The sequence below is a fragment of the Eucalyptus grandis genome, chromosome 2 (assembly GCF_016545825.1).
Source record: "Eucalyptus grandis isolate ANBG69807.140 chromosome 2, ASM1654582v1, whole genome shotgun sequence".
NCBI lineage: Eukaryota > Viridiplantae > Streptophyta > Magnoliopsida > Myrtales > Myrtaceae > Eucalyptus > Eucalyptus grandis.
In genome coordinates, this window is record NC_052613.1 from 26,357,938 (window position 1) to 26,383,228 (window position 25,291).

Sequence of the window (25,291 nt, forward strand, 5' to 3'; positions counted from 1 at the left end):
TCTTCCCTCAGAAATTGACCACAGAGAATATGTACACAAATTGCGTCTTCCTTGTCTTATGTCGTGTCTTCCTCCGAGCTTATCGCAACGACAGTATCACATCTCTATATCATCAAGGTCAGGTAGAGGGAAGCGAAGAATGGCGGCAATCCCAGTCAACTGTGCCAGTTCTGTTCATGAAGTAACGTTTGTAAGCCGGTTTATTCAAAGTTATAAAAGCTTTATCTATACCAACATAATATAACATATGCAGAATCCAAAGCTTTATCATCCTCATTTATCTGTCCATTTAGTGCCAAAGGTACTTTTATCTCAATAAGCTAATGCTTAAAGGCTCCAATTATTACTCACAAAACCAAGCATGGATAACATGCATTTAAGATGGTGCAAAAGAAGGGAAATCAATGATGCTTACGTTCTCCCGACACATGCATGGATGAAAATACATGAGCAGTGCCTCCTGAATTCTTCACTGAGTTGACCAAATTGACATACTTTCGCCTTGTTGCTACATCGGCATTTCTGGAGACAACCCCAAGATGTCATCAGGAAAAATTAATCACATCACGTATAGTGATTTCATGCATATAGGATTAGGGTTATAGACCAATGCATCGCTTAAAAAAATATGCATGAGTCATACTGTTAGAACACAGAAATCAGAGAGAGGGAAACCAAAATAGAAATGGACATGGGACTGAGAGGGAATCAGGAGAGAGGGCTGTGCACTCTCAAAAAGTTCCAAAAGTTCTTGTTGAATAGTACTTGAATAAATAGTCGAATTAACAATGGAGTTATAGTTGCACGCTAGGCAGCTAAAGTAGCTGGGCAATTAATCCATCTTAAAAACATAATCACATTCACCTGATATAGGGAGATCAAGAACCGGTGCAAGCAATTTTCATTTCTCTGTACTTTATGAAAACAGGCATGGAAAATATTATAGTAATTGCAAACGATCCAAATGAAGGATTTGCAGTGTACATTTATCAGTTTGGATTTATTCAAAAGCCATATAAGAAAAACCAGAGATATTTCATGCATGATTTACTATTGTATTGTTATTATTATTAGTATTATATTATATTATCATAGACGCTTTGAGCGAGTTCTTGTGAGAAAGAAAACAGTTATCTGCATAAGAGTGAATTGCTACACAATGTCAGTAAGGAAAAGACAACAACACATAATTCCAATGGGATGTTGTACGCATGGCAAGCAGCTACAGTCGGCATAAATATTGGGGGCTGACCTGAAGAGATCGTCAGTGATAAGGAGTGTCTGGACAGCCATTCTATCATGGGCCACCTCCACATGCTTAGGTCCATAGCATGCCCGGGTCTCGTCCTAAAAAATATTTTTCATATAATGGATTATTATAATTACAACAACAGCAACTACAGCGGCGACAACAGGATTAACAATAAACTCAACTAAGCCTTATTGCACAAAATTGGGATAATTTTGAAACATCATTTTCAATAATGATACATCAAAATGGAAGACCCCGGTTTCAGCATCTCCTTAGAAACACTATAACTGCCTATTTTGACCTTAATCCAATTCTGGTTTTGATTAAGCTGTTCTAACAAGTAAACACTATTTTATGGTTTTTGCCCAATCAGTCAGCAACTAATTATCTTGCATGCCTGTTTTATCATTTTCCAAATGCTTATCACAAGGCATCGATTAATAAAGAGATGAAGAGAGAATGTGAAATTTTTAAAAGGAAAAGACCCTGACATTTGAGAGCATGTCGAAGAAATCCTTGAGAGCTTCGACCTGTATCAAAGGGACACAATGACAAATTTGTAATCAGGGCCATGCGTTTCTTTTTTTCATGAAGAACTTAATAGAGAAATTTCTGAGATAGAAAATGAACGATAAAGGAATTTTTTGCTCGGTATTACGTACCTCTTGAGCTGCTTTATCTTTTATCATATTCATGACATTTGGGGGCATCCAAAACCTCTCTTAAACTATGCCTGCATATTAGCAAAGGGAATGATGTAATTAACTAAGCATGTTTATCAGTTACATTAAATTAGTATTTCATGAAATGATCGACAAAAATGAGACTATTTCCTGAAGAAATACTCATTTAAGAACTAACAGAAGATTCATATGGCCACTACATAGACAAGAACATTACAAGCCGACGAAAGAACGGTATCATCCTTTCTAAAGTCTGCTTCTTTTGAGTATACGTCCGACTATGTTAATTTATCCCTCTTAAGAAAAGACGTGTGACTGTCTATTCCTTAGTTTTGGCCAGTAGTTCTCTAGTCCTTCTGTGCATACAAGTTGGCCATCACTTTTCTCCACTTAAAAGATGATTGAATATCCATTATTCGATATCGCCAAATAAGTACTCAAGCTGCAATGCCTCTTGAAGATCACTAAATAGCAGAAGAGACCTGATGTGTCTCATATAAAATGGTATTTCTTCAGCATTGGATGTAATTAACAAATCTAAATATTAAAAAAATAAAACAGGGTCAAAATAAGACTTAATACAGGGGACAGAGTAGATATAACATTCAATAAATATCCTTCAAATTCATACAAGCTCACTAGATGAAAAAGGAAACAGCAGAGGTACCAAAGTCAACATTTGTATACACATGCATCTCTTAACTATAAGATTAGTGCGCGTTAGTGGGCTGGATAGCTTATTGATGTTCAACGCGTGGCATTCTTTATTCCATTGTCTTTTTGACCGGATTACATTATTTCCGTTCAGAGACAATTAAAAAAAAACAAAAAAACTAATTTCCATTCCCCTTTTCCATTTTCGTGTACATTTAAAATTTAGGGTCCGTTTATTTGAAGGAAAATTATTTTCTGACTTTTTAGTGTTTGGATAACAGAAACAAATTAATTTATGAAAAATATTTTCCTTGTACTGGATGCAAAAACTTAGATTGGGGAAAATGATTTTTCTTTTAGCGAGAAAAAAATCATTTTTCTTAAATTACCAAACAAATGAAAATTAACCATTTTTCTCAAAATGATTTCTATAGAAAAAAATTTCCTTTATTATGAAGTTTTTGGTCAATCAAATGAACATTAATCAAAATTACATTAACTAAGTCCCAAAACCAAATGAAGCCAAGTTAATAAAGTTTTGCACATTTTCTTTATATACATACAAATAAACATACATATATATGTATACATGATAAAATTTACCTAAGTCATTAACAGATATTTAGCTAGATAGCAATTTATAAAAACGTGGGAAATTTATACATACAAGATGGTAGAAGCCACACCTTAACAAACTAAGTTTAGCTAAATAATATAACATTAATTTTGTTATACACTTGCCCAGCTCAATAACATTAGCTTGTAACCAAGTGAGATATCGAATTGATGAAATGTGAAAACCCTGTAATCCATAAACAAATTACTAATAGGTGAGGAGACCCATCTCGGCAACATCGGGATGGTAATTTGATACACGAAATACTTTCTTTTCCGACATTTAGTGGACAAGAAACGAGCTTCGAGCGGAGGGCTTGCGTTCATTTTCATTAGGGTTTCAGCCTTTAAATATAGAGACAAGTATGCCAGTCACTCAATCCTTAAAAAGTACTCTGGTAATGATCTTTGTAATCAAGATTAATTAATGTAATAATCACCTTGACCCTAGATGAGTTTTCCGTTGTAAATCAATAAGCAAATTACTAATAGGTGAGGAGACCCATCTCGGGCAACATCGGGATGGTAATTTGATACACGAAATACTTTCTTTTCCGACATTTAGTGGACAAGAAACGAGCTTCGAGCGGAGGGCTTTCGTTCATTTTCATTATTAGGGTTTCAGCCTTTAAATATAGAGACAAGTATGCCAGTCACTCAATCCTTAAAAAGTACTGGTAATGATCTTCGTAATCAAGATTAATTAATGTAATAATCACCTTGACCCTAGATGAGTTTTCCGTTGTAAATCAATAAACAAATTACTAATAGGTGAGGAGACCCATCTCGGGCAACATCGGGATGGTAATTTGATACACGAAATACTTTCTTTTCCGACATTTAGTGGACAAGAAACGAGCTTCGAGCGGAGGGCTTGCGTTCATTTTCATTAGGGTTTCAGCCTTTAAATATAGAGACAAGTATGCCAGTCACTCAATCCTTAAAAAGTACTGGTAATGATCTTTGTAATCAAGATTAATTAATGTAATAATCACCTTGACCCTAGATGAGTTTTCCGTTGTAAATCAATAAGCAAATTACTAATAGGTGAGGAGACCCATCTCAGGCAACATCAGGATGGTAATTTGATACACGAAATACTTTCTTTTCCGACATTTAGTGGACAAGAAACGAGCTTCGAGCGGAGGGCTTTCGTTCATTTTCATTATTAGGGTTTCAGCCTTTAAATATAGAGACAAGTATGCCAGTCACTCAATCCTTAAAAAGTACTCTGGTAATGATCTTCGTAATCAAGATTAATTAATGTAATAATCACCTTGACCCTAGATGAGTTTTCCGTTGTAAATCAATAAACAAATTACTAATAGGTGAGGAGACCCATCTCAGGCAACATCAGGATGGTAATTTGATACACGAAATACTTTCTTTTCCGACATTTAGTGGACAAGAAACGAGCTTCGAGCGGAGGGCTTGCGTTCATTTTCATTAGGGTTTCAGCCTTTAAATATAGAGATAAGTATCCCAGTCACTCAATCCTTAAAAAGTACTCTGGTAATGATCTTCGTAATCAAGATTAATTAGTGTAATAATCACCTTGACCCTAGATGAGTTTTCCATTATCATCCGTTGTAAATCAACCTGCATCGAGCCCTGAGAAAACCAGGCCAAACGACCTTGGAGATTTTTCAGTCGTCACTCTCGTCCGCGGAAAACACCGAAGACAAAGAAAGAACGGCCATCGCTTCTTCTTTTCTCTTCTTCTTTTCTGATCCGTGGTCGCTATTTCATCCTCGTCGCATCGAAACACTAAACGTCTCCATTGAAGAAAGATAAATAATTCGTCAGCAATTAATGATTGCATTCTATCCATCAGCTATGTGTATAAAAAGGGATCTGTGGCTGGCACTTCGCCGTTCCACTGTCATTCCGCAGTGAACGGTCTCATGCTAGCCGCTCCCTTTGCAGAATTAGCATGGAGCGGTCACTCGGCAACGGTTGGTGCAGCAAAGCTGCTGCTCCTCGGGCAAACGTAATCGCATGTCAAAATGAACGGCAGATCGTGGAGCAGAAGAAAGGAACGAGACACCTCCATCATCTCTCTCTGTATTCAACGATGGGCATTGCCGGAACGGAGACGAAGCTGGTGATCCTGTCATCGGTGGGCTGCGAGAACAGCCGGCCTGACCCCATCCTCCTCCGCGTGCAGAAACAGAAGGAGGACGACGTGTGCTACCTGCTGGACCGGCGCATGCCTCTCGGGGCCCTCATGGCCGACTACTGCTCTCGCAGGGGACTCCCGTACGACGCCGTGCGGTTCACCTATGAGGGCACCCGGGTCCTGGAAGCCAAGTCGGCGGAGGATGTCGGCATGGACGACGAGGACGTCATCGACGCCTGGGCCGATCAGCTCGGTGGCTAGGGGCTAGTGCTGGGGCTTAGCAGTGTGTGCGCTTGTGGTCTGCGTGCTTTTCTTGTGTGTATAGCTTAAGTTAAGAAGGTGGAGGAGAAGAAGTAGGAGGAGGAGGAGGTGATGGTGGTGATGGGTTCTGATGTACAGCTTGCCTTGAGTTCATGGGCGACATTTATGGTTGAAAAGTTACGAGCTTTCTTGCGCCAATTTCCTTATCTGTTTGTGCGTTTTGCGTTGCGCCAAAGAAGGAAAGATATATATTATATGTATATAATACACACACACATATGTTTTAAAGAAAATGAATCACAAACGATAAGAAAAGAGAAGCAGAAGAGGTGCCAAAGTCAACACTTGTATTTACAAGCAGCGCTTAAATACAACATTAGTGGGCCGGATAGGTTATCGATCGGTGAGAGAATTGATGGCGGCCAATCTTAAGATTTTCTCTTTTTCCTATTCATTTCTATATTTTGTTGTCTTTTTATTGGATTGCCTTATTTCCTTTCAAAGACAATACAAAAGAAGCAAAGCAAAAAGTATTTTCAATTTCCATTCCCCTCATCCCATTTTCTTTTTTATATATTTGATATTTTGGGTCCGCTTTTTTGGATGAAAACATTGATTTGTAGAAAACATTTCTCACTGACTGAAAGCAAGAAGCTTAGAATAGGGGAAAAACGATTTCCCTTTCCAGCAAGAAGAAGTCACTTATCCTAAATTACCAAACAAATTGACACCCAAAAAATAAAAATAAAAGCTACCAAACAAATGAAGACTAACCATTACCCTTAAGAATGATTTCTATGAAAAATACGTTTTCTTATCATGAAATTTTTAGTGAAACAAATGCATCATTAATCAAAATCACATTAACTAAGTACCAAAACTGAAGCCAAGGTAATAAAGTTTCGCATAGTTTCCTTATATATGTGTATCTCTACATGATAAAATTTACGTAAATCATTCAATGATATTTAGCTAGGTGGCAATTTATATAAACACGGGACATTTATAATACATACGAAACTGTAGAAGCTACACCTTTTTCTAACAAACTAATTTAGCTATGTAACATAATATTAAGTTTGTTACACACTTGTTGATCCTAGTAACATTAACTTATAATCCACACTCAAATTACTAATAGGCGAGGAGATCTACCTCAGACGCCATTAAGACAATATATCAACATAGGAAATACTTTATCCTCCAATGTTCAACAAACAATAATTGAGTTTCGAGCGGAGGGCGAGGTTCTTGCGGTCATTTTCATTAGGGTTTTGGCATTTGATTGTAGAAACAAGTATGTCAATCACTCAATCCTTAAAGACATATTCCAGTAATAATCTTCTTAATCCAAATTAATTAGTGTATAATCCCTTTGACCCTAGATGAGTTTTCCATTTTCATCCGTTGCAAATCAACCCGTCACACACAAGTAGTTTTACACATGCTATACAATTTCTCTTATCTTCCAGGCCATGCAAGCATGCAGTTTGTGTTGAAATAATAGTTGTTTCTTTCTGCACGTTTTTTTGATTTGGTTTTTTCAGTCATTCTAGTCTTTAGGAGTTAGTGGAGTCACGTTTGGTTAATTTGTGTGTTAGTTGTCCCGGTTTTTAGGAGTTAGTGAAGTAAGTGCTTTATGCACAACATAGCTAGTTATGGATCCTATTTTAATAATGTTTTTATATTATGTATTTTTCTTCTTAACGAAAAATGAAGTTTCAGCCTCGTCTCTCCTCCCTTTAGCAATTCTACAGTTTGCAGTGTACGTAGGTCTCTTCGTCTTCTTGCATGGCCCTGCATCGAGCCCAGAGAAAACCAGGCCAGACGATCATGGAGACAATCAGTCATCATTTCGTCCGCGGAAAACACCGAAGACAAAGGAGGAACAGCCATCGCTTCTTCTTCCTCTTCTTTTCGAATCCGTCGTCGCTCTTTCGTCTTCCTCGCATCGAAAGACCGAACGCCTCCATCGAAGAAAGTTGATACTTTATCAGCAATTTTAATGATTGAATCCTGTCCATTAGCTACTTAACCGACAGATGTCCGTTCGCATGCATGCGTCGATTCTCCCTATAAATCACACCGCTTCCCGTCTCCCTCATGCACGTCTTGCATTCGATTCTCACATCACTCATCACCCACAGAGAGAGAGAGAGAATGGTTGGAGGCGGCAAGAAGAAGAATAAGTCGAGGATCATCGTCAACCCCTCCGCCAAAGATGGCGCAGACCTGGCCCTCACCGTGTCAGTCGCCCACGCGCAGCCACTTGCTGCCTCCTACAACGACAGAATTCGCCCTCTTCTCGACGCTGTCGACAGGCTGCGGAACCTAATGGTTATGAAGGAAGGCATCCAGCTCCCCACCATCGTTGTTGTCGGCGACCAGTCCTCTGGCAAGTCGAGCGTACTGGAGTCCCTCGCCGGCATCAGCTTGCCGCGGGGGCAGGGCATCTGCACCCGCGTCCCTCTCATTATGCGGCTCCAAGGCATCTCTTACGCTGGTCGGCCCGAGCTCTACCTCGAGTTCAACAGCAAGGTTGTCCACACCGACGAGGACTACATCTCGGAAGCTATTAATGCCGCCACCGAGGAGATGGCGGGCCGTGGGAAGGGCATATCGAACACCCCACTGACTCTGGTCGTCAAGAAGTATGGCGTCCCGGACTTGACCATGGTCGACTTGCCTGGAATCACAAGAGTGCCCGTGCACGGTCAGCCCGAGAACATTTACGAGCAGGTTTCGGAGATGATCATGGAATACATTAGGCCTGAAGAAAGCATCATCCTCAATGTCTTGTCTGCGACCGTCGACTTCTCCACTTGCGAGTCCATAAGGATGTCACAAGTAAGTACTGTCTAGCCACGCTTTCCTTCCATATCGATTAAGAACTCGACTGATTTATACAACTCTAGCAAACGAGTCTATAAGATTATTTGTTGTTGGGTTGCAGATGGTGGACAAGACCGGCCAGAGGACTCTGGCCGTCGTCACAAAGGCTGATAAAGCTCCGGAGGGCTTGCACGAAAAGGTGACCGCCGATGATGTCAATATAGGACTCGGCTATGTCTGTGTGAGGAATAGGATTGGTGACGAGTCCTACGAAGAAGCGAGGCTCGAAGAGGCGAAACTGTTCGACATGCACCCTCAGCTGTGCAAGATTGACAAGTCCATCGTTGGTGTGCCTGTCTTGGCACAAAAGCTGATGCAGATTCAAGCCACCATTATGGCCAAATGTTTGCCCGAGATCGTCAGGAAAATTAGTGACAAGCTGAACGCGAATGTCGCCAAGCTTAAGAGGATGCCCAAGAATCTGTCCTCGGTCGCCGAGGCCATGACGGCCTTCATGCAGATCATGGGGTTGGTGAAGGAGTCGTTGAGGAAAGTCTTGCTGAGAGGCGAGTTCGATGAGTACCCAGAGGAGAAGGACATGCACTGCGCTGCCAGGCTGGTGGAGATGCTGAACCACTACTCCGATGAGCTCCAAAACTGCAATGAAATTGACCCGAGGGTTAACTTCTTGTTGGAGGAAATGGAGGTCCTGGAAGAGGCCAAAGGGATCGGGCTCCCAAACTTCCTCCCTCGCACTGCCTTCATCACCGTCTTGCAGCAGAAGGTGAAGCGGGTATCGAGCAAGCCACTGAGTTTTGTGGTTCTTGTATGGGACTACATCGAGGACGTTGTGATCAGAGTGTTGATGCGACACTCGGAGAATTATCCTCAGCTTCAGTTTTCGATGAGAAGAGCAGCGTCCAATCTGATCAGCAAGATGAAGGAGAAGGCGATGATTAGGATGATGGAGATGTTGGACATGGAGAAGCTCACTGACTACACTTGTAGCCCGGAGTACATGTTGGAGTGGAACAAGCTGATGAGCCAGCAAGACATGTTCATGGAGGCAATCAACGACGAGTCTGAGCCTGGCAACATTGTCCTCCATGGGATCGGGGAGGTTGACGTGGGCAATCTCCGGAATCGAAAGCAACTGATTCAGCAGGCGTTCGATCTGAAGATGAGAATGACCGCATACTGGAAGATAGTGCTGAGGAGGTTTGTGGACTCCACGGCACTGCATCTGCTGTTCAGCGTGCAGAACTTGGTTAACAAGGAGATGGAGCTGGAGATTGTGGGGGAGCTGATCGGGCCCAATGGCAGCGGCGGTATAGAGAGAATGCTAGAGGAAGCGCCAGCGGTGGTTTCAAAGCGTGAGAAGCTGAACAGGAGCGTCAAGCTGTTGAGGGAGTCTGCAGAGGTGGTCTCCAAGATCATGGACCGGATCGCAAATGATGGCGACTACAATGATTGATGATAGGTAGTTCCGCTAGTTGGTTTCTTAGGATGGATCTTGAGAATGTCAAATCTGATTTGCTGTTTTTAATGGAATGTGATGGCTCTTAATTAGCTCCATTTTTCCTTTCACTTGAATTCCATCCTCCTCCTGTTTTACTTGAGGACCTGCTACACATGAGCCTATTTCTTCACTAAAGCTATATGCACTTAAAAAACCCCCAAAGAACTCTTGGAAAAATGCAATGCCCCAGCCATTACATATGGCACAATAACATCCAAGACTCAATCTTATGTATCGCCCTTGGATTTCGACTGATAACGTATCGTAAAACATTTACAGCTGTTTTACAGCAAACTATCGATTAACTCGTGATTTATCCAAGAGAATCAGACATCCAATAAGCCACATCCTTTTGATATAAAACACATGCTCATAGGATTGCCAAAATACAAATTCCTGATTCTGTTCATAATTAGAACTTTTGACAAAATCATCTTCTATTGTGTCTTCCCTCAGAAATTGACCACAGAGAATATGTACACAAATTACGTCTTCCTTGTCTTATGTCGTGTCTTCCTCCGAGCTTATCGCAACGACAGGATCACATCTCTATATCATCAAGGTCAGGTAGAGGGAAGCGAAGAATGGCGGCAATCCCAGTCAACTGTGCCAGTTCTGTTCATGAAGTAACGTTTGTAAGCCGGTTTATTCAAGTTATAAAAGCTTTATCTATACCAACATAATACAACATATGCAGAATCCAAAGCTTTATCATCCTCATTTATCTGTCCATTTAGTGCCAAAGGTACTTTTATCTCAATAAGCTAATGCTTAAAGGCTCCAATTATACTCACAAAACCAAGCATGGATAACATGCAATAAAGATGGTGCAAAAGAAGGGAAATCAATGATGCTTACGTTCTCCCGACACATGCATGGATGAAAATACATGAGCAGTGCCTCCTGAATTCTTCACTGAGTTGACCAAATTGACATACTTTCGCCTTGTTGCTACATCGGCATTTCTGGAGACAACCCCAAGATGTCATCAGGAAAAACTAATCACATCACGTATAGTGATTTCATGCATATAGGATTAGGGTTATAGACCAATGCATCGCTTAAAAAATATGCATGAGTCATACTGTTAGAACACAGAACTCAGAGAGAGGGAAACCAAAATAGAAATGGACATGGGATTGGGAGGGAATCTATATGGAGTTATAGTTGCACGCTAGGCAGCTAAAGTAGCTGGGCAATTAATCCATCTTAAAAACATAATCACATTCACCGGATATAGGGAGATCAAGAACCGGTGCAAGCAATTTTCATTTCTCTGTACTTTATGAAAACGGGCATGGAAAATATTAAAGTAATTGCAAACGATCCAAATGAAGGATTTGCAGTGTACATTTATCAGTTTGGATTTATTCAAAAGCCATATAAGAAAAACCAGAGATATTTCATGCATGATTTACTATTGTATTGTTATTATTATTAGTATTATATTATCATAGACACTTTGAGCGAGCTCTTGTGAGAAAGAAAACAGCTATCCGCATAAGAGTGAATTGCTACACAATGTCAGTGAGGAAAAGACAACAACACATAATTCCAATGGGATGTTGTACACATGGCAAGCAGCTACAGTCGGCATAAACATCGGGGGCTGACCTGAAGAGATCGTCAGTGATAAGGTGTCTGGACAGCCATTCTATCATGGGCCACCTCCACATGCTTAGGTCCATAGCATGCCCGGGTCGGGTCCTAAAAAATATTTTTCATATAATGGATTATTATAATTACAACAACAGCAACTACAACGGCGACGATAGGATCAACAATAAACTAAACTAAGCCTTATTGCACAAAATTGGGATAAATTTGAAACATCGTTTCCAATAATGATACATCAAAATGGAAGACCCCGGTTTCAGCATCTCCTTAGAAACACTAGCACTGCCTATTTTGACCTTAATCCAATTCTGGTTTTGATTAAGCTGTTCTAACAAGTAAACACTATTTTATGGTTTTTGCCCAATCAGTCAGCAACTAATTATCTTGCATGCCTGTTTTATCATTTTCCAAATGCTTATCACAAGGCATCGATTAATAAAGAGATGAAGAGAGAATGTGAAATTTTTTAAAAGGAAAAGACCCTGACATTTGAGAGCATGTCGAAGAAATCCTTGAGAGCTTGGACCTGTATCAAAGGGACACAATGACAAATTTGTAATCAGGGCCATGCGTTTCTTTTTTTCATGAAGAACTTAATAGAGAAATTTCTGAGATAGAAAATGAACGATAAAGGAATTTTTTGCTCGGTATTACGTACCTCTTGAGCTGCTTTAGTATCTTTTATCATATTCATGACATTTGGGGCATCCAAAACCTCTCTTAAACTATGCCTGCATATTAGCAAAGGGAATGATGTAATTAACTAAGCATGTTTATCAGTTACATTAAATTAGTATTTCATGAAATGATCGACAAAAATGAGACTATTTCCTGAAGAAATACTCATTTAAGAACTAACAGAAGATTCATATGGCCACTACATAAGACAAGAACATTACAAGCCGACGAAAGAACGGTATCATCCTTTCTAAAGTCTGCTTCTTTTGAGTATACGTCCGACTATGTTAATTTATCCCTCTCGAAAAAAAGACGTGTGACTGTCTATTCCTTAGTTTTGGCCAGTAGTTCTCTAGTCCTTCTGTGCATACAAGTTGGCCATCACTTTTCTCCACTTAAAAGATGATTGAATATCCATTATTCGATATCGCCAAATAAGTACTCAAGCTGCAATGCCTCTTGAAGATCACTAAATAGCAGAAGAGACCTGATGCGTCTCATATAAAATGGTATTTCTTCAGCATTGGATGTAATTAACAAATCTAAATATTAAAAAAATAAAACAGGGTCAAAATAAGACTTAATACAGGGGACAGAGTAGATATAACATTCAATAAATATCCTTCAAATTCATACAAGCTCACTAGATGAAAAAGGAAACAGCAGAGGTACCAAAGTCAACATTTGTATACACATGCATCTCTTAACTATAAGATTAGTGCGCGTTAGTGGGCTGGATAGCTTATTGATGTTCAACGCGTGGCATTCTTTATTCCATTGTCTTTTTGACCGGATTACATTATTTCAGTTCAGAGACAATTAAAAAAAAACAAAAAAATTAATTTCCATTCCCCTTTTCCATTTTCGTGTACATTTAAAATTTAGAGTCCGTTTATTTGAAGGAAAATTATTTTCTGACTTTTTAGTGTTTGGATAACAGAAACAAATTAATTTATGAAAAATATTTTCCTTGTACTGGATGCAAAAAACTTAGATTGGGGGAAACGATTTTTCTTTTAGCGAGAAAAAAATCATTTTTCTTAAATTACCAAACAAATGAAAATTAACCATTTTTCTCAAAAATGATTTCTATAGAAAAAAATTTCCTTTATTATGAAGTTTTTGGTCAATCAAATGAACATTAATCAAAATTACATTAACTAAGTCCCAAAACCAAATGAAGCCAAGTTAATAAAGTTTTTCACATTTTCTTTATATACATACAAATAAACATACATATATATGTATACATGATAAAATTTACCTAAGTCATTAACAGATATTTAGCTAGATAGCAATTTATAAAAACGTGGGAAATTTATACATACAAGTTGGTAGAAGCCACACCTTTTTTCTAACAAACTAAGTTTAGCTAAATAATATAACATTAAGTTTGTTATACACTTGCCCAGCTCAATAATAACATTAGCTTGTAACCAAGTGAGATATCGAATTGATGAAATGTGAAAACCCCGTAATCCATAAACAAATTACTAACAGTGAGGAGACCCATCTCGGGCAACATCGGGATGGTAATTTGATACACGAAATACTTTCTTTTCCGACATTTAGTGGACAAGAAACGAGCTTCGAGCGGAGGGCTTGCGTTCATTTTCATTAGGTTTCAGCCTTTAAATATAGAGACAAGTATGCCGGTCACTCAATCCTTAAAAAGTACTCGGTAATGATCTTCGTAATCAAGATTAATTAATGTAATAATCACCTTGACCCTAGATGAGTTTTCCGTTGTAAATCAATAAGCAAATTACTAATAGGTGAGGAGACCCATCTCGGGCAACATCGGGATGGTAATTTGATACACGAAATACTTTCTTTTCCGACATTTAGTGGACAAGAAATGAGCTTCGAGCGGAGGGCTTGCGTTCATTTTCATTAGGGTTTCAGCCTTTAAATATAGAGACAAGTATGCCAGTCACTCAATCCTTAAAAAGTACTCTGGTAATGATCTTCGTAATCAAGATTAATTAATGTAATAATCACCTTGACCCTAGATGAGTTTTCCGTTGTAAATCAATAAACAAATTACTAATAGGTGAGGAGACCCATCTCAGGCAACATCAGGATGGTAATTTGATACACGAAATACTTTCTTTTCCGACATTTAGTGGACAAGAAACGAGCTTCGAGCGGAGGGCTTGCGTTCATTTTCATTAGGGTTTCAGCCTTTAAATATAGAGATAAGTATCCCAGTCACTCAATCCTTAAAAAGTACTCTGGTAATGATCTTTGTAATCAAGATTAATTAATGTAATAATGATCTTCGTAATTATCATCCGTTGTAAATCAACCTGCATCGAGCCCTGAGAAAACCAGGCCAAACGACCTTGGAGACAATCAGTCATCATTTCGTCCGCGGAAAACACCGAAGACAAAGGAGGAACAGCCATCGCTTCTTCTTCCTCTTCTTTTCGAATCCGTCGTCGCTCTTTCGTCTTCCTCGCATCGAAAGACCGAACGCCTCCATCGAAGAAAGTTGATACTTTATCAGCAATTTTAATGATTGAATCCTGTCCATTAGCTACTTAACCGACAGATGTCCGTTCGCATGCATGCGTCGATTCTCCCTATAAATCACACCGCTTCCCGTCTCCCTCATGCACGTCTTGCATTCGATTCTCACATCACTCATCACCCACAGAGAGAGAGAGAGAGAGAGAGAGAGAGAGAGAGAGAGAGAGAGAATGGTTGGAGGCGGCAAGAAGAAGAATAAGTCGAGGATCATCGTCAACCCCTCCGCCAAAGAAGGCGCAGACCTGGCCCTCACCGTGTCAGTCGCCCACGCGCAGCCACTTGCTGTCTCCTACAATGACAGAATCCACCCTCTTCTCGACGCTGTCGACAGGCTGCGGAACCTCACGTTATGAAGTAAGGCATCCAGCTCCCCGCCATCGTTGTTGTCGGCGACCAGTCCTCTGGCAAGTCGAGCGTCCTGGAGTCCCTCGCCGGCATCAGCCTGCCGCAGGGGCAGGGCATCTGCACCCGCGTCCCTCTAATTATGCGGCTCCAATGGCAGCGGCGGTATAGAGAGAATACTAGAGGAAGCGCCAGCGGTGGTTTCAAAGCGTGAGAAGCTGAACAGGAGCGTCAAGCTGTTGAGGGAGTCTGCAGAGGTGGTCTCCAAGATCATGGACCGGATCGCAAATGATGGCGACTACAATGATTGATGATAGGTAGTTCCGCTAGTTGGTTTCTTAGGATGGATCTTGAGAATGTCAAATCTGGTTTGCTGTTTTTAATGGAATGTGATGGCTCTTAATTAGCTCCATTTTCCTTTCACTTGAATTCCATCCTCCTCCTGTTTTACTTGAGGACCTGCTACACATGAGCCTATTTCTTCACTAAAGCTATATGCACTTAAAAAACCCCCAAAGAACTCTTGGAAAAATGCAATGCCCCAGCCATTACATATGGCACAATAACATCCAAGACTCAATCTTATGTATCGCCCTTGGATTTCGACTGATAACGTATCGTAAAACATTTACATTAACTCGTGATTTATCCAAGAGAATCAGACATCCAATGCCACAACCATCAAATGGCACAAAATACAATACCACATCCTTTGATATAAAACACATGCTCATAGGATTGCCAAAATACAAATTCCTGATTCTGTTCATAATTAGAACTTTTGACAAAATTGCGTCTTCCTTGTCTTATGTCATGTCTTCCTCTGAGCTTATCGCAACGACAGGATCACATCTCTATATCATCAAGGTCAGGTAGAGGGAAGCGAAGAATGGCGGCAATCCCAGTCAACTGTGCCAGTTCTGTTCATGAAGTAACGTTTGTAAGCCGGTTTATTCAAAGTTATAAAAGCTTTATCTATACCAACATAATACAACATATGCAGAATCCAAAGCTTTATCATCCTCATTTATCTGTCCATTTAGTGCCAAAGGTACTTTTATCTCAATAAGCTAATGCTTAAAGGCTCCAATTATACTCACAAAACCAAGCATGGATAACATGCATTAAAGATGGTGCAAAAGAAGGGAAATCAATGATGCTTACGTTCTCCCGACACATGCATGGATGAAAATACATGAGCAGTGCCTCCTGAATTCTTCACTGAGTTGACCAAATTGACATACTTTCGCCTTGTTGCTACATCGGCATTTCTGGAGACAACCCCAAGATGTCATCAGGAAAACTAATCACATCACGTATAGTGATTTCATGCATATAGGATTAGGGTTATAGACCAATGCATCGCTAAAAAAAAATATGCATGAGTCATACTGTTAGAACACAGAAATCAGAGAGAGGGAAACCAAAATAGAAATGGACATGGGACTGAGAGGGAATCAGGAGAGAGGGCTGTGCACTCTCAAAAAGTTCCAAAAGTTCTTGTTGAATAGTACTTGAATAAATAGTCGAATTAACAATGGAGTTATAGTTGCACGCTAGGCAGCTAAAGTAGCTGGGCAATTAATCCATCTTAAAAACATAATCACATTCACCGGATATAGGAGATCAAGAACCGGTGCAAGCAATTTTCATTTCTCTGTACTTTATGAAAACGGGCATGGAAAATATTAAAGTAATTGCAAACGATCCAAATGAAGGATTTGCAGTGTACATTTATCAGTTTGGATTTATTCAAAAGCCATATAAGAAAAACCAGAGATATTTCATGCATGATTTACTATTGTATTGTTATTATTATTAGTATTATATTATATTATCATAGACGCTTTGAGCGAGTTCTTGTGAGAAAGAAAACAGTTATCTGAATAAGAGTGAATTGCTACACAATGTCAGTAAGGAAAAGACAACAACACATAATTCCAATGGGATGTTGTACGCATGGCAAGCAGCTACAGTCGGCATAAATATTGGGGGCTGACCTGAAGAGATCGTCAGTGATAAGGAGTGTCTGGACAGCCATTCTATCATGGGCCACCTCCACATGCTTAGGTCCATAGCATGCCCGGGTCTCGCCCTAAAAATATTTTTCATATAATGGATTATTATAATTACAACAACAGCAACTACAGCGGCGACAACAGGATTAACAATAAACTCAACTAAGCCTTATTGCACAAAATTGGGATAATTTTGAAACATCATTTCCAATAATGATACATCAAAATGGAAGACCACGGTTTCAGCATCTCCTTAGAAACGCTAGCACTGCCTATTTTGACCTTAATCCAATTCTGGCTTTGATTAAGCTGTTCCGACAAGTAAACACTATTTTATGGTTTTTGCCCAATCAGTCAGCAACTAATTATCTTGCATGCCTGTTTTATCATTTTCCAAATGCTTATCACAAGGCATCGATTAATAAAGAGATGAAGAGAGAATGTGAAATTTTTTAAAAGGAAAAGAACCTGACATTTGAGAGCATGTCGAAGAAATCCTTGAGAGCTTGGACCTGTATTAAACGGACAAAATGAAAAATTTGTAATCAGGGCCATGCATTTCTTTTTTTCATGAAGAACTTAATAGAGAAATTTTTGAGATAGAAAATGAATGATAAAGGATTTTTTGCTCGGTATTACGTACCTCTTGAGCTGCTTTAGTATCTTTTATCATACTCATGACATTTGGGGCATTCAAAACCTCTTTTAAACTATGCCTGCATATTAGCAAAGGGATGATGTAATTAACTAAGCATGCTTATCAGTTACATTAAATTAGTATTTCATGAAACGATCGACAAAAATGAGACTATCCCCTGAAGAAATACTCATTTAAGAACTAACATAAGATTCATATGGCCACTACATAAGACAAGAACATTACAAGCCGACGAAAGAACAGTATCATCCTTACTTAAAGTCTGCTTCTTTTGAGTATACGTCTTACTATGTTCATTTATCACTCGACAAAAAGGTGTGACTGTCTATTCCTTAGTTTTGACCAGTAGTTCTCTAGTCCTTTCTGTGCATACAAGTTGGCCATCACTTTTCTCCTCTTAAAAGATGATTGGATATCCATTATTCGATATCGCCAAATAAGTACTCAAGCTGCAATGCCTCTTGAAGATCACTAAATAGCAGAAGAGACCTGATGAGTCTCATATAAAATGGTATTTCTTCAGCATTGGATGTAATTAACAAATCTAAAAAACAAAAAAAAAAATGAAACAGGGCCAAAATAAGACTTAATACAGGGGACAGAGTAGATATAACATTCAATAAATATCCTTCAAATTCATGCAAGCTCACGGATTACATACAGTCCCTAATTAGAAGCACTTGATAGCATTTTGGACTTTTAAATTTTTAGAAATTGTAAAAAGGACTCTAACTAGAGACACGTTCAAACACAATGATGGAGCTTCTGACACCAAGCTATATCATAATGTCTAGACAACATCTCATAGGTCAGCTGAGACATATTCTTTCCTAAATAAACACCATAAGTGTTCCAATTTTAACATTTCTGGAACCACACCAGATTTCATTCCTAAGATTTGGCCGTTGCTACAGAGTACTGTCTTAACATAGCAGCTTTAGTTATCTAAACTATAAGCAACAAAGATGTTGATGATACTTGTATCCTGAGCTTGTATGAACAAGTATGATCCGTGACTTGTTCTCTATGATGGGCCTCAACTGCTTCTCTCTGCCTCCAATAACAGATGCTTATGAAATTGATCCTAATTCACAAAAAAAGTACAAAATTAAAAAGAAACATATAATTAACTAATCGAGAAATCTTCCATGAATTGTAAAATCTAATGGGGTAAAACCTATATAAAAAGAAGTAGAAATGGAATTTATCCCAGACCTTTGTAAAGCCTGGACTGGCAATAACAGCACAGCGTACTACATTGAAGTCAACATGCTTCATGAAAGCCTAAGACAAATGAAGAAAGCGGTTAGCTGCTTTCCACAAGAATTCACATGAAGACAGCAGTTTTCCCTAGTGGTGGTTAAAATAATTCCATTGATTGACTAACCTGTAAAACATTATCGAAGAACTTTTTCAGAGCCTGTGCAAAGGCACACAGTAAGAGACTAAACTTTCATTATATATATTGCATTGACTGCAGGTAAGAAACATACCGAATCATAACCTGCTATAGCAGGTCCATGCTTGCGAGGAATCGATGTTTCTATCCGAGAACGAGAAGTTGTCATGCTGTAAGGGCGGTCAGATTTAGACCATACAAGGGTAAATTGTTGAGAAAAATATTTACTCAGAAGATACTAAAAGAATGAAAGGAATGCGAGATCTTGGATCCAGTGAAAAATAACATGAGTAGAAACCAGCTATACACGGCATTCTGCAATGAATCAAATATCTCGTTTCATGTTCCCACAGACATTTTTTCCCTAACGTGAAGACTACTTGAGGCCATTGACAAGATCTTTAAATACTAGACATACAATGATTGTGATTAAGAAGAATCCAGAAAAATTATGCAAATAGTCACCACCCGAACAGAAAGAGAATAGAAAACCCAAGATATGGCAACAGCTTCAAAGATTGTGAGAAAGAATGAGTCATTGTGGAGGCGTACTATCATGATCTTCAGAAAATACTTGTCATAGCCAAATGCATAATATGGACCTGATGCTATGCCAAAACTATATCATGTTCGCATAGCACAAATAAATACTTTCAAGTTCTTCCATTAGGCAATTTTCCAGATTTTAGAATGTCTAATTGATGCACATTTGATTTCAATACAGACAACACACTGACGTAGCACATTCATTAAAAAGTGTTTGTGCATAAGGGCCTGGCCCCTTAGTGTCAGAGTTTATCCAGCAATGGCCGATGCCTTCTAAATACCCACTAGCAGCCAAAATTGTCTGCCGTTACAAGCTTATGGCAGTGCTGGAACCAGAAAATTTTGAAAAGAAAATGAACATATTCTCCCCCTCATATTGTATGAACTAGGAGTGTCAAAAACCGAATCGAACTGAAAACCGAATTGAACCGAACCGAACCAATCTGAAAAATTCGGTTTCCAGTTTGGTTCTTATTCGGTTTAAAAATCGAGACTTTTTAACCAGTTTGGTTTTTATCGATTTGGTTAACCGAACCAAACCGATAAAATCTATTTTTTTAAATCGTTTTTTGAATTTTTTTTTTCCTTTTTTTTTTTTCCTTCTTCTTCAATGGCCGGTCGCTGACCACCACCACGCTGGCCATTGAAGAAGAAGAAGAAGGAAAAAAAGAAAAGTAAGAAAAAGAAAAAGAATTAAAAAAAAAAATAATCGATTTTTAAAAAAATAAAAAAGTTTATAGATGTAGGGAAAAAAACAAACACAAAAGTAATAACCGAAAAACTGAACCGAACCAAACTGGAATTTTGGGTCGGTTCAGCTCGGATAGGATCGGATTTTCGGTTAGGTTCAATAAATTTCATTATTGGTTCGGTTTAACTTTTCAAAAAAAGGGAACCGAACCGAACCATTTACACCCCCAATATGAACCGCATTTTTTACTCAACAACCCTTTCACATCAAGACCTTTGAGGTTAAAACATAGTGGGTACCGGGATAACAAAATTATTCTAGCTAAAATCTCTAAAAAGGACATGGTGCACGTGCATAATCATACCTTCTACCGACAAGGAAGATATGTGCCAATCCTTCTTGCATCAAAATCACAGCAAGATCAGCACTTGCTCCGGGGTCTGCAGATGCATAGATTAGACTATACTGCAAGAGACCAACCCTTAAACAAGGAAAAAAAATCAAAGACTTCCACAAATCTAGTGGCAAAGAGTAGCACGGTGCATCTTAGAAGGGAAACTGTGTCAAGAATTCATATCTTGAAGTTAATGGAGCAAATGGTGACTGAGGTCGAAGAGTTAAAAGCTAAATTCTGAGACAGACATGACACAACAACTTAGTCATTAAATAGATTCTGAATCAACGGAGGTGTTTCACTTTCTATTTAGAACTCCAAAACCATATTGATGACCAATTTGTTTCTCAGCATTCAATCTCTCAGATGTGGTTCAGGGTTTTAACGAAACTAGTGATTTGGCTAGCACTATACCTGGCCCTTGGGATTAATAGGGATTTCATGCGCCCGAGGTTTACTCACCTATGACAGGTCCCTCATTGGAAAGGGAAAGATGAACATTGTTACTTGATCTCTTGTTATCATACAATAAATTCTAGTCATCATTAAAGATTGTATGTTTTTACTTAGCTACCCCGAAGATTCCCACCCACTCATTTGTCAACAATTAAATTGAATTGTTCTTGCCACTTATTTCTGGACTCTGAAGATCATCTACACTGTCTAAAGAAGAGACGGTTGGTGATAAATTGTCCATGATCAGCATAGTTTAACTGTGTAAGATAGTAAGGTGCAAGCAAGGCATATGAAGAAACCCAAGACTTATCCTAGACGACATGTGCATGTACCCATAACAATAGGAATGCCCTCTAAAATGAATACAAAAGAATACCAGAGGCCTGACGGAGTACATCTAATGCCAGTGAGTCCCAGACCTTCTGCAACATAGAAATAGTCAAGATCCCATGAATTAGTGACCAGGCGCAGTTTATCTCATGAAATGAAGCTCTCACTTAAAAGGCTCTTGAGTTGGATCTCCCCATAATTACACTGACAGAGTGAAACAAGTGACTATACATTGCAGAACACGCTGAAAAAATAAAATGAAGAAACTCAAAATGGAGGGTACCTTTCTCAAAACAAAAGGCCGATTCTGCTCAAGCTCCAAAGTGTGGAATGCACCTATCTACGGGAACAATGGTCACATCAGTAATGCATTGACATGTCTGGTCTCTGTGATACGGAAAGGAGTTTGACTTAACACTATTCGCTTACCTTTACGTGTTCATTCTCAAGAATGTTCTTTCCACGAATACGCAAGACAGACCCCACTTTATCATAATCCACAGCCTGACAGGCACAAGTGAAACAATTGTATCAATTGATGTACCCCTGGCATAATCAAGCAATTTCATAGAGAAACAACTGGAATTAACACGAATGAATTTTAGCACCGCCTTGCCCTTTTACTAGCAGGATGGCAGACATATGCCTGTAATACTCCCATCTTCTTCCCTGGTATCCCTTTTTTTGAAACTACCCAACAGCCATCTAATAAACTCCAAATGCACAAGTCTAATGTGTTTCGAAAGACGAGCTTCAAACAGCCTTTGCTAAGTGAACTTCATTTCGTGACCATCCTCAGCAACTGACGTTACCAAACCTCTTTTGCTAACCTCATCGTTTCAAACATCAGGATAAGGATACAAAGTCGTACCTCGACTCTTATCTCCAACTTCAGCTTGACTCTCTCAGCATCTCTTCCTCCAGAAGCCGCTTCTCTCAGTACTTTCCTGTAACGTGCCATGTTCAATCAAACTCAAGGCTAAAGGAAAGAACCATGGAAAACATCCCACACGCAACCAACTAGGCCCGCCAACTAATTAAGGAACCAGCCTGCTCAGGCCTAATTGGAGACACGACGAAATGAAACAACTTCCAGTGTTACGCATAGCGGAGAATATGCTACAGCACATTGTTTAACAGCAGCAACAGTAACGTTACAGCAGCTTGCATAGAAATTCTCAAGCCCAAGACTATTCTTCAACCAAATATCAGCTAACCCACTCAAGAAAAGAGCAACAAGGAAAGTGTCAGAGCAGCTAACCTGACAGTGCTAGCCATAACTGAATCTCCAGGAGCAATTAGATTATAAGCAAACCACAAATCATCCGAATCAACCGGCACCATCTGACCCAGAAAGGGAAACAAAGAAAAGAACACAAATCTTTGTTATTCCTTACAATCACAGCGATTCGATCGAACTGCAGAAACATCGACCGACGAAACCACTGCCTAAAAATTCCACATCAAGATGCAAACTTTAGCGGATAATTCGCGGAATTCGTCGGCGGGGCGTACCTTAACGCTTCCGGGTCCATTCGGGACCAAGTCTCTGCGCACGATCCTCATGGTTTCTACCGCAAATCTTCAACCGCTAATCTCTCTCTCTCTCTCTCTCTCTCTCTCGCGATCAGCTTGTGAAGCGAAGCAAACGAATTCCCGAGTCGTCACCCAGTTCTTGGAGAAGCACGATTTTATTTTCGGTTTTATTGAGAAATTTTTTCTTATTTTTGCCAAATATCTTGTTTTATTTCTTTTTTTCCCAAAAAAAGGAAAAGGATATTTATTTGCACTTCCTTACACGAAAACTTATGAGAAAAAAATAGTACAAGTGGCCTCCGAAATTTAGCCTAGTGTGTAATATAATTCCTGAGCTTTAACCCATCATGCTAGATTGTCCTTAAATTTTTAATTTGTCATAGGCTTTTGTACATATTTAATTTATGTTCAACGCCTTTCTCATTGAATTTTTAATTTGTCTAATTTATAATTGTGATTTGGTGATTAATAATCTATTTGCATAGGACAATTAACTTTCTTTGTTTGGGAAACTTTCAAATGATTTTCACTTTTTATATTTGATCTTTCAACAGCTTAACTTTATTTAAGATGAAAAAGGTACGATAGGACTACATCTTGACTTTTAAATTGTCTATAATTTTTGTTTATTTTGTTAAATTAAAGTAGAAATTAAGGTTATATCAATTACTTATCAAATATCGATGGCAATTAAAATTATGTTAATTATGCTACTAAAGCTAATAATGATATCAACAACTTCATACGTGATAAGAAATCAATTACAACAATTATTCAATATTCATTTATTATAAAATAATTATTTGCATCCATCTACAGCACTTAAAGTCATGTTGCCTATGTAGGTTCAGCCTTGATTTGCTTATTCAATTTTTTCAATTAAAATTGAGTTTGGTGTTGTTAATATGGATGACGCGACTTTATGATTAAACAGTTTTTTTTTTGTATATTACCTAAAAAATACCTAAGAATAAAATCTTATGTAGACGTTCTGTCATATATACTTTCCTCTATTGTCTTGTTTGGATGGTAATTGATATTTTACATTAGTTTTCGTATACTAAATAAAAATTACACCTCTCGACTCCACCCTAATTAAAAAAATAAAAAACCAAATGTTAAAGTTGCTATATATAACTCTGAAGTGTCATTTATCTCACTTTCAAATTTCTAATTTTAATTTATACTATTTTTTGTGTTTAAAGAAAATAACTCCTTTTTTGTTCTCCACTTGAATTTAATGTTCCCATAAAATAAAAAAAAAAAAAAAGCTTTTTCAAAGGCTAAACTTGTAAAAGCAACAAAAACAAAAAGCTACCCACTTACCTATTGAATTAGAAGATTACCTACTACCTTAAAACAAGATAAATTACTTGAATTCATTCACGAAACCACTAAGGTGCGCAACCGCATTAATTTTAGTCGACATTTTAAGTGATCAAGGAATTATCAAAGATCTTAAGCATTTTTTAAATTCAATAGTTTCAATACTCATGATTAGGATTATATTTGCACTTGATGCTTGCTTTGTATCATTATTTTTTAATTAATTACTTGAATGTCGTGATTTTTGAAAAAGTTATCGACGATATCTCTTGTTAAAAGAAATCCGGTATGGCATTAAATTTTATGACACTCGTAACAAACTCTTTTTTAAAAGCAATGACATTCAACTCGCCCAGGAGGTTTCTTGACAGAGTCCATTCCTCTGTCAAGGATAAGAACATTTGACTGAAAAATAAAAGAAGAAGAAAAAGATAAGAACGAACTTCTTTTTCTTTATTTTTGGTTTCCATAAAAGGGCAAAAAGAGAAAAAGAAAAAGAAAAAAAGGAGTACGTGCGAGCGAAGTCTCCAGCACGTGCGAAGTCAAAGGAGGAGGAAAAAGGAAGGGGAGAAGGAAGGGTGCAGTGGTAATGGCGTGTTGGAGAAAAAGGACGGACGGACGGACGGGGATAACACAGCCACACAGAGAGAGATAGAGAGAGAAAAAGTGGGTCTTTGATCTGCCAGTCTGCAATCTCGGAGCATTCTCGGACCCAACACCCACGTTGTCCTCCCTCGTTGTTCATGAGAGAGAAAGCCACACACACAGAGATAGGGAGAGATAAATAGCTGTCGTTGGGGGTGGATGAATGAGAAACCCGCCATCTCTCCCTC

General features: G+C 38.7%; 2 protein-coding genes across 4 annotated transcripts; one reads left to right on the forward strand and one right to left on the reverse strand.

Moving 5' to 3' along the window:
• On the reverse strand, positions 1-23,295 carry LOC104426679 (protein PELOTA 1). Of its 3 annotated transcripts, none has more exons than XM_039306236.1 (16): positions 23,112-23,292; positions 22,858-22,940; positions 22,468-22,543; positions 22,026-22,100; positions 21,880-21,936; positions 21,643-21,688; positions 20,781-20,856; positions 19,274-19,349; positions 19,168-19,200; positions 18,996-19,064; positions 18,759-18,864; positions 17,766-17,838; positions 17,596-17,634; positions 1,253-1,347; positions 416-522; positions 1-170 (listed from the first exon to the last, which is right to left on the reverse strand). In XM_039306236.1, the coding sequence occupies exons 1-11, from the start codon at positions 23,160-23,162 to the stop codon at positions 18,817-18,819; spliced, it is 690 nt and encodes a 229-aa protein (XP_039162170.1). In that variant the 5' UTR covers positions 23,163-23,292; the 3' UTR covers positions 1-170; positions 416-522; positions 1,253-1,347; positions 17,596-17,634; positions 17,766-17,838; positions 18,759-18,816. The 3 variants fall into 3 exon arrangements, with proteins under 3 accessions (XP_039162170.1, XP_010038114.2, XP_010038124.2); XM_010039812.3 differs by lacking the exons at positions 1-170; positions 416-522; positions 1,253-1,347 and adding exons at positions 15,673-16,024; positions 16,269-16,375; positions 17,105-17,199; XM_010039822.3 differs by lacking the exons at positions 1-170; positions 416-522; positions 1,253-1,347; positions 19,168-19,200 and adding exons at positions 15,673-16,024; positions 16,269-16,375; positions 17,105-17,199 and having other exon boundaries at positions 23,112-23,295.
• Positions 7,745-10,204, forward strand: LOC104434781 (dynamin-related protein 4C). The gene is made up of 2 exons (XM_039306899.1): positions 7,745-8,431; positions 8,538-10,204. The coding sequence occupies exons 1-2, from the start codon at positions 7,745-7,747 to the stop codon at positions 9,888-9,890; spliced, it is 2,040 nt and encodes a 679-aa protein (XP_039162833.1). The 3' UTR covers positions 9,891-10,204.
• Positions 23,296-25,291: the final 1,996 nt, after the last annotated feature.